The 15,150-nt window shown below is 38.0% G+C and overlaps 1 protein-coding gene across 2 annotated transcripts; it reads right to left on the bottom strand.

Annotated features, from left to right (window-relative positions):
• Positions 1-609: 609 nt before the first annotated feature.
• TFAM (transcription factor A, mitochondrial) lies at positions 610-14,484 on the bottom strand. 2 transcript variants are annotated; one of them, XM_010367512.2, is made up of 7 exons: positions 14,234-14,484; positions 13,549-13,667; positions 11,535-11,605; positions 10,976-11,125; positions 8,948-9,043; positions 5,393-5,449; positions 610-4,877 (listed from the first exon to the last, which is right to left on the bottom strand). In XM_010367512.2, exons 1-7 carry the CDS (start codon positions 14,332-14,334, stop codon positions 4,725-4,727), a joined length of 747 nt encoding a protein of 248 aa, XP_010365814.1. In that variant the 5' UTR covers positions 14,335-14,484; the 3' UTR covers positions 610-4,724. The 2 variants fall into 2 exon arrangements, with proteins under 2 accessions (XP_010365814.1, XP_030796514.1); XM_030940654.1 differs by having other exon boundaries at positions 13,549-13,625; positions 14,234-14,466.
• Between the last annotated feature and the right edge of the window lie 666 nt (positions 14,485-15,150).

Raw genomic sequence — 15,150 nt, 5'->3', positions numbered from 1 at the left:
CTTCTACAGCATCAGATGTTACTTATGTCAACATAAAGAGAAAATTCCTTTACTTTAAAAATTCTCCATTACCCCCATCTAAATATTGCCTGCTAGTCACAGTATAAATTCAAGCTTGGAAAAACTACTGGCATCACTAAGTATCAACTGACACCAAAGTTCCTCTTCATCTTAGTTACACAACTACTGATGACCTGTTCTGACTGGTGACTGAGGGGAAAAAATAGAGAAATGAGTAAGATGGTTGGTAGTACTTCAACACTTCTCAATGATTAATAAATTTGGACCCGTCGTCTCATCACTTAATCCTACCCAACATTTAATGCATGAAATTTCCAGTAAGAAAAAACAGAACCTCATAGATGGGCCTAATCAAATCAGCCCTTTCTAAAAATATGAAGGCTAGCAGTTGGTAACCTATATAATAAAAGGTCACTGTGTCAAAACCATGCAGTCCTTTCCCCTTTCCCACACTGTATACCTGATTTGTGGGAAAGGGGAAATGAAATAAGATACATTTTAAATTAATACAAGCAAAAAAGAATAGTCAGAGATTTTCTTTTGATATCACATATGTAAATCAGAAACCAATATATAAATGATGCTCAGTGATTAAAAAATGTTTAGTTTATTTAAAATTCTTGTTTAGAGTCAACTTTATTTACTGGCTCCTTAACCAGTGAAACATTCTGAAATGTATTAGAGAATAGTTGTATGTTTTATGTATTTCATATCAAATATAGTAAGTGACTTAATTAACAAAAGTTCTTTATTTGTGAACGTTGAGAAAGACTAACACTAGCTTTGTATGGTTTTACTTTGGAAAGCTTTACAAATTTAAAGTAATAAATGTATTCATTTTCTTATTCTTGCAGAAGTTCAATTTTAAAAAGAACATTACTGTTTTAAAATTTCGAAACATACAACATAGTCTGTGCTTGTAACATTTTCAGATTTGTCTGTGATAGCTTGATGTGACGAAGAGGAGAGTGGCTGCGAGTGGAGAAAAGAGGGACAGAATATTCTTATAGGTAAATGTTAGTAAAATTAAGAGAAATAGTGGGTACTGTCACTCACAATATAAAAACTTCCTGCTGTTTTAGCACAACCTGGTGGTGATAAATTTTAGGTACAGAAAACATCAGAAAAATCAATAAAGTGTTCTAATTACTTTAAATCTACTTTACTGTGTGCTACTATTTTTTTTTTCAATTCAGAAATCTAAATATACACATTCAGAGCAATTAGTAAAAACTAACATATGCTTTGTCCAAAAAAAAAGACGTTTCCAAAAAAGGAGTTAGCCAAATGCAATAGCATGATTACAGAATTATAGTAAGCTGAATATGTACACAGTATTATTTAAGCAAACATCAGAAAGTAAAATAAATACACAACCCTCTCTTCCCTCATCAAATTACTTTCATAAAACCTAATATTGGTATTCCAAAGAACAAAAGTATAAAAACTACTCTATGACTATCATGACAGTATACACCCTGCTTGATTTCATTTCTTCAGCATCTTTCCTTCTAACACTCAGCTACTACAGCAACTACTTTGTTGAATCAAATTAAGAAAAGTCTAAAAACTAATAGCAAGCTGTGATGGTTTGCACCTATAATCCCAGCTACTCAGGAGGCTGAGATGGGAGGATCCCTTGAGCCTGGGAGTTCAAGGCTACAGTGAGCCATGATCACGTCACTGCATTCCAGCTTGGACAGAGCAAGACTGTGTCTCCAAAAAAAATAGTAAGGCTTTATGATCAAGCATGATGGCTCACGCCTATAATCCCAGCACTTTAGGAGGCCAAGGAAGGAGAATCGCTTGATGCCAGGAGTTTGAGACCAGCCTGGGCAACATAGCAAGATCCCATCTGGACAAAAAAATACAAAAATTAGCCAGGCATGGTGGTGTGCAACTACTGTAGTCCCAACTACTCGGAAGGATCACTTGAGCCCAGGAGGTCAAGGCTGCAGTGAGCCAAGATCACACCATGCCCTCCAGCCTGAGCAACATAGTGAGACTCTAACACACACACACAATAATAAGACTTTACATGAATGGTCATTGGTTATGATGTTCTTATTCTTTGTAAGAGAAAATCTGTGTATACTGTTACAGCTGAATGGTATTTGGTATATGGCATGCCAGTCTTCCACATGTACTGAAGTTTAAGAAAGGCTTGGATCCAGTATGTATTCTGGATGTCAGGGGGGAAAAAAGGCTTGGAAACCAGCTTATCCTATTATTTAAAATATTTAACAATTACATTATTTTAGAAACAGAGAACCAAATACAATTTGATATTACCATAAAATTACCATAAAATAGTTATGCTCTTTTTTCACTGTTGACATCTTTCCTCCCTATATTAAGTTGTGTAAGTACTTGAGAAACATACTTAACACTGAACTTCCCAATATATTTGGGAAGGTATGATATGAATGTTAAGTATAAAATAATACAGGTAGTTCATGTTAAAAGAACTCAGAGGAAATTTCCCTGCAGGGTAACTACAGAGATGTTTTTCATGCTGCATTTGTCCTGAGATGTTTATGTAACTCATTCCTCTATCTCAATCATTACATACTACCCATTACAAACACTCCTGTGTGCTCTCTGAGCTCATCTGAAGAGAACAGAATTGAGTCGATGATTTGAGTTACGATTTTCTCCATTCTCCTAAGGACTGTACATAATTAGTACCATTCTAGATGACACAGGGACTTAGGGCTGAATTTTCTCCTGAAAACCAAATTGAGAAAGCCTGTGATAGACACTAGCCCCCCTCCTTCTCTTTCCCCCTACTCCCAGACTGCTCTGGCCTCAAACCCATCCTATCTATTTCACCAATGACTGACACTGTCCTGTCTGCACCGAGAGCGAGAAGCACCCACAGGGAAAAGTTATTTTAAAATATCCAACTTTATATATTTAAAGCCTCATCTTTCCTCATAAGCTATTATTTTTCTCTTCTGTTCCTACCTTTGTCAAGCTCAGCATATAACAAGTCATCTTTTTGTGACATCAAAGTCTTCAAAGTCTTTCTGGAGATCTAGAATCTACAATTTCTAAATATTTTGCATAACACATAAAGTGCATATAAATTAAGTTATCCTACACCTGTGAACTGATGAGAATTATTCTGCTCAAACAGGTGGTGAAAACCTTTGCTTGACTCTCCTAAAAGGATAAACAAATGCTAAAGAAAGATCGCTTTCAACTACAGTGAGATTTTTGTGATATATGCTAACTGGAAAAGGTACATTTTTACTAAGCCATAGCAAATAATTTTAAAAGAATATCATTCCACAGTATATGGATCTTTTTCATTATACTGCAATGTAATTTGAAACTAGATTATTTTCCTTGCTAACACTGAGAAGCAACAATTTGTTTAGCATATCTAGTGATGACCTTTTTCCTCTTAAAGGTGACAATGATTCTAAAACAAGAACATCTGAAAACAGTTGAAAAAACTATCCCAACACTTCAATACACTGGAAAAGTGGTCATATCACACTATACTATAGATCATGGGTTGGTAAATTTTTTCCATAAATGGACAGACGGTAAGTATCAGGCTTTGTGGGCTATAGTTTCTGTGGCAGCTACTCTGCCATTGTAACACAGAAGCAGCCATAGACAAGTAAAAGAATGATCTTGGTTGTGTTCCAATAAACTTTACTTATGAACACTAAAGATTCATGTTAATTTTCATGTATCATAAAAGTCTTTTTAAAAAAATTTAAAATTATAAACACAATTCCTAGCTCACAGGTCATAAAAAGCAGGCAGCAGGCTGGATTTGACCCACAGGCCATAGTTGGCTGCCTCTTAAACAGGCTTTTATACATTATGCAAAGTGTTTCAAATTCCAGAGACTTTGGAGACTTTTCATTTTTTAGATTTCTCATTTTAAAACATATATAATACAAGTTTTCTTTCTGGATCAATATACTTACGTGAGAGAAAATAATTCAGAAAAAAATAAAATCCTTACTTAAAAAAAGGGAAAAGCTGTAAAACAAACGTTTCGTCTTAAAATATATTTAGGAAATGTAAAATTAAAGATTAAAAATTTTATTCTATGCAACAAAATAATATGCATAAATCTGGTACATAATTTCTCAGTTTTTACTTTAGAAAAAAGACAGTTAACAAAAAGGTTTATAAATTTCTCAGTCCCTTTTATACAAAGTTGCAACTGAAACCAGCAATCACTTACGTGTACAACCATCAACTCTGAATATAATATGAATTATACCTAGGAACTGTAATTTACCAAGATGAGTTTTGCCTGCTTTTTGAAAAATGCACAATTATATCACAGAACATGGTTTCTACAATTTGTAACAATTTTGAAAAGGAAACTCCTGCCTCCATAATATAAGGAAGCAAAAATACTCTTTCCATAGTCATCATCCTGTATAAAAAAAAACTTTATAGTCTGATTTACCTTTGTCAAAGGTAAAATGATTCACATTTGCACTGGATTACTCTGATTCTCAGTAGTTCCTAAACACAAAACAAATTTTGCATGAACCTTTATCTGGGTTTTCCAAAGCAAGTATTACACTGGCAGAAGTCCATGACCCAAAGAAAAACATACTGAACATAAGAGGTTTACCAACTTTATCCTTTCTAATTTTACAATAGCTTCAGGTATTGAGACCTAACTGGTTTCCTGTGCCTATCCATTGTGAACACATCTCAGTCATCTACTTGTAATACTCCTCAGCACCATATTTTTGTCGTTGCTTTATTGTGCGACGTAGAAGATCCTTTCGTCCAGCTTCAATCATCTGTTCTTCCCAAGAGTTCATTTCATTATGATAACGAATTTCATCCTCTTTAGCAAGCCGAATATATAACTGAGAAAAAGGATAACTGTTAAAATGATTTACTTATTTTTTGAGATAAAATGATTATTTAAAATAGCAATTAATTTCTGGAAAGGTTCTGTATATACTTTAGAAATTACATTACCATTCTACATGTATAAAGGCAGACTGGAGAAGAAATATTTTTGTGAGATAAAAGTTAGATGAGGAAAATGTTAAGAGATAGACTGTGATCTCTTTGAATGAAATTGTTACAAGTTCAGATCTTGAGGTGCAGGAAGGAGGCAACAGCAGGGTATGACTGCCATAAAATACAGTGGACACTCAGGCTTATGAGTGCTGTGGTTTCAAATACTAATTTTATTTGCAGACAAAAACTACCAAGAGAAAAATGCCAAACTGGTTCTGAGAATATGAAAATAATTTTAGAATACCTGTATTATTAGTAATACAAGGTTGTCTTCACATGAATCAACCCTTGCCCTAATACATTCTCTCACAGATATCCTAACTAGACACTTGAGACTAACAACCATAATACTCACTTCCTTTTCAGAATCAGACAGATTTTTCCAGTTTTCCTTTACAGTCTTCAGCTTTTCCTGTAAAACAATACATGTTTAAGTTAAGGTAGATATGGAGACTACAGTCATCTTTATTATTCATTCCAACAACAAAAACTCAGATACCAAGAATTACAGGCAAAGCCTCATCAATTCTTAACATCTTTTCTCTCTAAACAAAAACGATCAAACTGTTACAATTTCCAAAAATGAATTGAATGAAGGTATACATTTTTGATTCAGAAATATTAATATTCAGGTATAATCTATATGTTGTCATAAACTAACTTCAAAGTCTGTTTTTATTCCTTCCCTATAGCGTTAGGTTTTATCTGAAAATCTGTGCTTCAGTGTTTAGATACAGTAATAAGAACAATACAACACAAGTCCAGTAAGTCTACTTAGCTGAACTTAATTATATGACCTGGAAAAGGTTATTTTACCTCCCTTGGGCTTAGCTCTTCATTTATAAAATTAAAGGGATAGAAATTTTTTGTTGTCATTTTTTTTTGAGACAAGGTCTGTCACTCAGGCAGGAATGCAGTAGTATGATCACAGCCCACTGCAGCATTGACCTCCTGGGCTCAAGTGATCCTCCTGTCTCAACTTCTGGAGTAGCTGGGACCACAGGTGTGCACCATCATGCCTGGTTAATTTTTTAAAAACCTTTTTTATAAAGATAGGGTCTTACCATGTTGCCCCGGGCTGGTCTTGAACTCCTGGAATCAAGCAACCCTCCCACCTCAGCTTCCCAAATTGTTAGGATTACAGGCATGAGCCACCGTGCCCAGCCAAAGATGTTTATTTTTGCTCTCCCTAAAATCCCATTAAACAAAGAAACCTTTTAAGGCATAAACCCACATGAACAAAGACAACAGAAGAGGGCACTATCAACACAAAATTCTGGAAGCTAAAAAGCAGATGCATTAGTGGTAACTGACTTAACTGACAAAAGAAAGCTAACTGTTAAACGGACAGTGGAGAAAACCTAAAAGCAACTGATTTACAATACAGAATTCTCAAGTATCTCAGGAATTGGCAGCACCAGATAGGTACAAAACAGGTGAAGCTAAGGTTAAACACAAGATTGGCTGAAAGACTGTTTAAAAAAAAGATTAGGGCCGGGTGTCGTGGCTCACGCCTGTAATCCCAGCACTTTGGGAGGCCGACGCGGGCGGATCATGAGGTCAGGAGTTCGAGACCAGCCTGGCCAATATGGTGAAACCCCATCTCTACTAAAAATACAAAAAATTAGCCAGGTGTGGTGGTGCGTGCCTGTAGTCCCAGCTACTAGGGAGGCTGAGGCAGGAGAATCGCTTGAACCCGGGAGGCGCAGGTTGCAGTGAGCCGAGATCATGCCACTGCACTCCAGCTTGGGCCACAGAGTGAGACTCTGACTCAAAAAAAATAAAGAGAGGTTGGGTCGGGCACAGTGGTTCACAACTGTAATCCCAGAACTTTGAGAGGCTGAGGTGGGTGGATCATCTGAGCTCAGGAATTCGAGACCAGCCTGAAGTAATACGGTGATACCCCCGTCTCTACAAAATACCCAAGAAATGAGCCAGGCTTGGTGGCACATGACTGTAGACCTAGCTACTCAAGAGGTTGAGGTGGGAAAATTGCTTGAACCCGGAAGGCAGAGGCTGCAGTGAGCTGAGATAGTGCCACTGCACTCCAGCCTGTGTAACAGGCTGCCTGTCTCAAAAAAAAAAAAAAAAAAAAGAAGTTAAATTTCTACCATGGCAAATTGTAGGACATTTATCCTCTCTAGAGAGTAAAATAGTGTCACTCTGTGAAAACCAGGTACAGGTACAGTTGAAGGAAATGGTAGCATGCTAATAGCAGACAGATTAAGTTAAAATACATCCAGCAGTGCAGTGGGGGAAAAAAAGGAAAGAAAGCTAAAGGAAAACAGTATGGAAAAAATAAGAAAATTAGAGCACTAGCTCAGAAGATGCATATACAAGTAGCAGGAGTTCTAAAGGGGAGGAAAAAAACCACCTGATCACATACAAAGGACAAATAATCAAAACAAGTTTTAAATTTCTCAAAAGCAGTACAAAAAGGTAGAAGAAAAAGAATTTTTACATTTTGAAGGAATATGTTTTCCAAACTAGAATTCTATGCCCAGTCTAACAAGTGAATGTGAGGATACAGACATTTTCAGACATGCAAAACTCAAAAACTTAATTTCCCATGCACCCTTACTGGGAAAGATGCTACACAAGAATCAGAGAAAACCGAGAAAGTAAACAACAGAAGCAAAAGCAGCACCACAAGGATAATGAAGGAGATCTCAAGATGTTAGCTGTATACTAGGATTAGAAGGCAACAGTCACACTGGAACAAACCCCAGTTTTCAGAGTTAAACTGAAAGAAAAATACATCCTAAATTTACTAAAAGCTGGTGAATACTGAGGAGTTTGAGGTTGAACTATTGGTAAGTACAAAAAAAAAAAACAAATTTAAGTGAACAAAGACATAAGCAACTTCAGGGAAAATAAGTTTCGTAAGAAAGAAAAAATAATCATAGCATATGACATAGCTTAGCTGTGAATAAGCTTACATAATCATAATCATAATACTATTAGGTTGGTGCAAAAGTAACTGCTATGTTTGCCATTACTTTTAATGGCAAAGACCACAATTACTTTTGCACCAACCTAATAATATAAAGACACAATACCGAGCTAACCAAAATTTTAACTATATTGGGAGGTAGGGGAATGGAAACATGAGAACCGTAAGATGACAGTTAAATGTCTAGCTTAAATGGTGGTAGGTAATGCTTAAAGCATAAGATAAACAATGATTAAAGTTGAAAAAAAAATCAAGAAGCAACAATATAAAATGTTACTTAGGGATACGGAAACAGAATTTGTAAAGTGAACTACAGATATAATAATCCCGAAGGCAGAATGCCAAAAACTCCATCTTAGATTAACATGGGTTAAGGATCTAAACATCCATTTCTCTTACCATGTCATATGATTCAAGAAAAAAAGCAACTGCCCATTTGGAGCTTCTAAGAAGCAAACAAACAGGAAAGACTAAGCCACAGCAGGGATTGACAAGCTTTCTGTTTTCTTTGACACACTGATATGATGACATTCCTAAGTATAACACATCCCTATGGGCATAACCAAAATTTTATTAAAAGATATAAATGACGCAACAGGTTACAATCAATTCCCCATAGAAAATATTGCAGCTCTACTCTCATTCTTAACTGTAAAACAGTTAAGAACTGCTGAAACAGAAAAGCCTCCAGAAGAACTTTAACATCCCTACATATTTAAAAAAAGGTTAAGCATTTAAATTTTAAAAGTTGGCAATGTATGTATGTATGTGTTGGCAACTACATACCCAAATTGATTGTATGTGGTAAGAAAAAAGATTTTTCTTAAAAGAGGGCCTTATCAGAAGAGTTTACTGTCTGGATATCCACTACTTTTCTTCACTACCTGACATATGGCACTCTAGACTTTTCCTATCTAAGTATTTTTTAAGTTAAACAAAAACGTATTTCAGCTTTACCTGTGGTGAATCACCCTTAGCTTCTTGGAATTTTTCAGCTACATAAACGTTATAAGCTGAACGAGGTCTTTTTGGTTTTCCAAGCTGTGTTAACTCCTGAATTTAAAAAATTGGAGGGTCAGAAACAGTGTTAATCTCCATGAGACTTAATTTTACCTACAGAAACTTTATTCACTACCATGCATTACAGATTATTCCTTAAAGTGAATGTTATGATTCTTATATAGTGTGATTATTACATCTTGTGGTCAGAATTGTTTTGACAGCACTATTTTGAAAATTATATTAGATTTCACCAGTTGTTTTCCATACAAAACCATTTCCTTTACCTATTATTTTCATAGTCTCCGTGAAATATATAACTGAATATATATGTACAAAACCTTTTTAAAAGATAAAACTATCTCAGGTGCATCCTTGCAAGACACTACCATCCCCTTGACCAAATCACTGCATGCTTTCACCACAACCTAAGAACAATGGACTATCTGTTTAATAATCTTTCATCTCATTCCATTCCCTGAATATCTCCACTTTTAAAGCTCCATCATTGTGTTAAATTCGTTTTACTGGTTACCAAAAGGGAAGAAACTATGGAAAAGAATACAAGTATCCCTTACTATCAGTTTAATTTCTGAGTTCAGGGAGTGATATTGCATTATCATACATAAGTTTCTGAATTTGGATGGTAAGTAGTACCTGTAATTTATAAAATTCTGTGGCTCTTAATAGCAATTTGGCTATAATCAGTAACAAATTCAACTTTTATTCATAACTATAAGTAGGACTCCTCTGATTTAGTTTCTTCTTTCCGAATCTCTCAGTCACTGCCTATTGAAACTACTATAGACCCCAAGCACTTTAAAACTCAACTATTTCCCTCTTTGTTTCTAGAGCTATCACTAGGGATTTCTCTCCTGAGGGTTTTACTTGTAACTTCCTAGTCCTCACACTTCTCACTTGATCTCTGAACTAGCTGGTACTGGGAGTCAAGAACAATTACAAAAGAAAGAGAGAATCAAAAGGGAAACTTTATAAATGTCCAGTTCTCGTTTCTGGTTCTCTACTCTTAGCACAGTCGGCTGGGTGCATTAAGGAGGAAGGGAGAATGAAAGAGGGAGGATATACTTTAGTAATCATTCTTCCAAACAGCATCCTTATGTAGACACTCTAGTTTTCACTCTTAGTATGTTTCTGGCTTCCTTTTACTGATTAGATCAGCCACCCTAAAGTAGCAGCACCATGGTCTCAAAACTGGGCGGGTCAGCTTAAAACATTAGGGTCAGGGAAAGATGTTTTGGTGTCTCACATTCAAGGGTGTAATCTAGTCTTTCAAAGAAATAGTTTTAACTCTGATGATCATTTTGTAATAGTGTAGGTACACGACTAGCAAACTGACCACCTCACAACCAATACTGGCTCTATTAAAAAAATGTAAAACTTTCAAACGATGAAATTAATGTGAATTAATACATTAAGCTGGGAACTACAAATTTTGAACCATGTGAGGTTTTTAATAATTATTTCTTTGAAGAAAAAAAAAAGAATTCCATTCTAAAGGCACTTAATTGATTAGATAAAATTGGCATTTTCCTGATGTGTTAATGAATTAATGCAGTCTACTCAGCAATATTCCATATCAAACTCACCATAATCTACAGAATAATTCAAATCAATACGTTATTCTAGAGAAGACTCAGAAGCAAAGATTACTGCTACTCCTGGTTTGACTGTTTCATAACTCTGTTCCTGTAGTTTTCATTACTGTTCTACTAACTGTACACCTTAAACGTGGATACATCTGAAAGTAGCAACAAGGATTTCCAAACAGACTCAATGGCAAGTGGTCCTAGTGACTATCTCACTTTTCAGAAGAGAACTATCCCACTTCTGCCTAACTGAAGAATACCTGATGACATTCTACCATATTGTATCTGCCTATTATTATTAAGAGAAAACTACCTATATTCATAGTTACATAAATCTCAATTCTTTACCATAAGAAAAAAGTATTTCAATGATACTCACTTTTCTTTTTGTCATAGCTTTCCTTTTTAAATGCTTGTCCATGATTTCTTTTTCCAAAGATGTAATCTGACTTGGAGTTAGCTGTTCTTTAAATCTGCTTATCTTTTCTTTGTATACCTGCCAGTCCGCCCTATAAGCATCTTGATATATCTATAAATAAAAAACCCAAATCAAGTCAACAAACTATTGCTGGCAAATTCAACACAGCACATGCCAGGGAAAGGCAACTGCATGACTTCAGATGGACAGTTTTTATCACCAGGTGGAAATGTGCTCTAGGATGAGACGTATATGGATTAAAACATACATTTTCCTTATACATACTAATCAAGGTGAGAGTTTAGTAATCAGCCTCCATTTTCAAACTGCTGCCCCTTCTTAACCTCCACCCCATACATCCATATTCTCACTATTTATGCAGATGAGAAGACATAAAGTTTCTTTGTAGATAACAGATTATTTTTTAAAAAGTCTGATCCATCTGGTCCTTTAAAGGTCATGACAATTGCTCCTAACTGCAGAATAACTGGTCAGCCATGTTGAAAACTTATGTGCTTACTTTTTTCTTCGAATCAGGAAGTTCCCTCCAAAGCTTGGCAATTCTTCTAATTAGTTCTGTAGGTTTTGCATCTATGGAATGAAATAAAATGAAAAAAGATGCCACAATTTTACATCTCAGGATAATTTCTAAAGATATCCAGGAAAGCACAATCCATACCACACATAACTTAATATAATGACTTAACTTTTCTGTATCCAACTAATTTAAATGTAAGTAATTTATCCAACATCATTAAAACTCTGTTATCTAACAACTAAAGAGTGTATCATATACCACCAGAAACAGTCAACAGTTTGAAACAAAAAACAGGTGTTTTTTGTTTTTTGTTTTTGAGACAGGGTCCATCACCCAGGCTGTCCACCCAGGCTGGAGTGCAGTGGCACAATCTCGGCTCAATTCAACCTCCGCCTCCTGTGCTCAAGTGATTCTCCTGCCTCAGCCTCCCAAGTAGTTGGGACTACAGGTAGGCGCCATCATGTCCAGCTAATTTTAGTATTTTTTGTAGAGACAGGGTTTCGCTATGTTGCCCAGGATGGCGTCAAACTTCTGAGCTCAAGCAATCCACCTGCCTCAGTCTCCCAAAGTGCTGGGATTACAGGCATGAGCCACTGCACCGGGCTGATTACTAGTTTAAGAAGCTGGATGATCAATTGCTTCAAGTTTTTTACTTCCATATTTCAAGCAAAACACTGTTTCAAGTCTTTGAGGAATTATTAAACTTATAAAAGCTAACGACAAAACACATTCTCGATTCATATAACATTGCCTCGTATTTCAGTAACAGAAATATCATTTGGAAACAAACTATTCGAAATTCAATCTGTTATTCTCCACTTTCTTCTTCATCTTAACCGGAATGATGGCGTGCAATTAATTGATTTTTTAAAAAAATGTTAGTACTAACTCTTACATTTAAAAGATGTGGATACTTAAGCATGTCTCTGAAACTAACTCCTTACCTATAATGTGAGCTTTTTTTTTCTTAATTTTTTTTTTTTTTTTTTTTTTTTTTTTTTTGAGATAGGATCTCGTTCTGTCACCCAGGCTGGAGTGCAGTGGAGCAATCATGGCTCACTGCAGCCTCAAGTTCCTGGGATCCAGTGATCCTCTCACCACAGCCTCCCAAGTAGCAGGGACTACAGGCACTGTGTCCCGACGCCCACCTCATTTTTTGTATTTTTGGTAGAAACAGGATTTCCATGTTTCCCAGGCTAGTCTCAAACTCCTGGGCTCAAGCAATCCACCCATCTTGACCTTCCAAAGTGCTGGGATTACAGGTGTGAACCACCTCACCCAGCCTAATGTGAGCATTTTTTATTATAGTTCGTTAGATTTTCACAACTGCCCTGTGATGCTTTAGAAATCGTAAGAAAAAAAATAGCTATTATCTTTACACTATAACCTAAGAGCCCTACAGGCTTTCTAGGGCGTCAACAAACATCCTACCTGGAAATGTTTTTTTTCAGGCACCCAAGACAAGAAAGGATTTATCCTTTACAACCCACCATCCCCTTGGCAAGGTTGAGGTCTGAATCAAAGAACCAGAGTGGCTCTGAACTCCTATGATGGAAAGGTTTATGTTATCTTATCTTGAAAGCTCCTGAAAGTAGCAGTAATTTGCATAGAACTTCACAGTTTATGGATGCTTCCACAGAAGCTGCAACTTTATTAACAATTCCCTGAGGCAGAAAAAGGAGGAGCTAAGCAAGAGAAAATAATTCATCAGTGGTCCTCTAGACCAAAGGCAACCAGGCCCCAAATTCAGCTTTTTTATCCTCTTCCTAGGGTGCTTTCTACACTACACGTTATTTTTAAAATACCGTTTATTAGTTCTCACTTATGTTGAAAGTATCTTCATTTGGTATAAAATAGAACTTCCTATTTTACAGACATCAAATGATTGTTCCTGCAGTCACTGAATGCTTTAGTACTGCAATTCAACATTGCTATTTAACTGCTTAATGGCATTTTTATTACATGAGAAAAGGGTACATGCCCCCAAACTCCTTACCTGGGTTCTCAGCTCTAAATATGGGTAGTTGTTCTTTAGAAAATCGAAGGTAAGAACTTACAGGTTTCTTTGGACAACTTGCCAAGACAGATGAAAAACACTTCGGTAAATACACAAAACTACATATGAATAAAAAGAAAATAACCAGTATCAGATGTTTAACTATCAATATTCATATGTATATAATGAACATAGATCCCAAATAAGAGATGTCATCAAGATACTCCTATGTCTCCAACGCCTTCAACAAGAATGCTAAAACCCTGTCCTAAACGGAGGGGAGTGACTGCAGGACGGAAGTCTCAAAGCCCTTACCTCCTAGGAAGGGCAGGGAGTGGAGGAAAGGTCTATACTCCAGCTCCTGGGCCCCGCCTCTTCAATGCCTAGATGGTGGCAGGAGACTCCGAAGGAATTCGCAGAGGCGGCGGAACGGATCCAAAGCTACACCGTGAGGAGGCGGGGGAGGAGCGAGTGGAGGGCAGCAAGAAGCAAGGTACGGGGTATTAAGGAAGTAAAGGCCTGATCTCAAAGCCACCGTCCCCTTGGCAAGGTCGAGGTCTGAATCAAAGAACCAGGGTGGCTCTGAACTCCTAGGAGGGGCAGACAGTGAAGGATGGAGTCTACATTCCAGCCCCGGGACCTCCTGGGCCCTGCCGCCCCCTAGGGCACAGGCGAGCGGGCCTACCTGAAGGGGGAGCGCAGTCGACTCCCACAGCCGGTGCACAGCTCCGCTCCGGACCTTCCCAGCGCACTCAGCACGCCCCACATGCTCCGGAGGAACGCCATTGCTCCAGCGGATGAGGCAGTGACCCGGCCCCAATCTCGGAGAACCTCCTGACACTACAGAACAACCCCAGCAATCACAACTAGAACCCGCGTGCTACCCTCCAGAGTTTGTTATCATGCCCGCCACTAGTGAGGCACTATGGGAAATCTGTTAATATCCGGTCGGTAGATGGGGGGCGGGGCGGGGCAGGCCGGAATTGGCGCAGGCGCGGGAGAGGGTCCCCCGGTGGGCGGTACTGCGTGGGAGGAAGAGGCGCCGCGGACATGAAGGGAAACCGCAACCCGCTAGCCTTTGGAGGGCTCTGGCCTCGAGGGGGCGCTGCTGAGCCGCCTCTGGCCCCGACGGCCCGGAGCAGGGGGTTCCTCTGCCGGGCCAGGAAGGTGATGGAGGGACCCTGTTGGACGCACCCCGACCCGGCGTTGGCCGGTGTCAGCCCGTGACGGCCACAAAGGCTGTACGTAACAGACAGTCCTGCATCCAGGACCCCGAAGTCCGATCGGCAGGTGCTGCGCGCCAAGCGCAGCGTCTCAGTTCAAGCCAGGCCTGGGAGCTCGGAGTTCAGAAATAGTACCGGGAGAGGAGGGGATTCGCACACTTAAAAATGCAGATTCCAAGCCCTTACCGCAGAGCTTAATTCCGTGTGTCTGTGTGGGGCCCATTAATCTGCATTTTAGCGAGTTTCCCAGAATTTGACAAGTTCTAATGTCTCTGGTCTTGGGACCACATTTAAAGCAATATAGCTTTAGACTGTTTATTCTGCCATCTACTGCAGTCTTCCAGTCTGGCCTCCAGCCTGCTTAATTTGAGCGGAGGAA

This window comes from Rhinopithecus roxellana, chromosome 11 (assembly GCF_007565055.1).
Source record: "Rhinopithecus roxellana isolate Shanxi Qingling chromosome 11, ASM756505v1, whole genome shotgun sequence".
Taxonomy (NCBI): Eukaryota; Metazoa; Chordata; class Mammalia; order Primates; family Cercopithecidae; genus Rhinopithecus; species Rhinopithecus roxellana.
The sequence above is the reverse complement of the archived record's forward strand: the minus strand, read 5'-3'. Positions and strand labels throughout refer to the sequence as shown.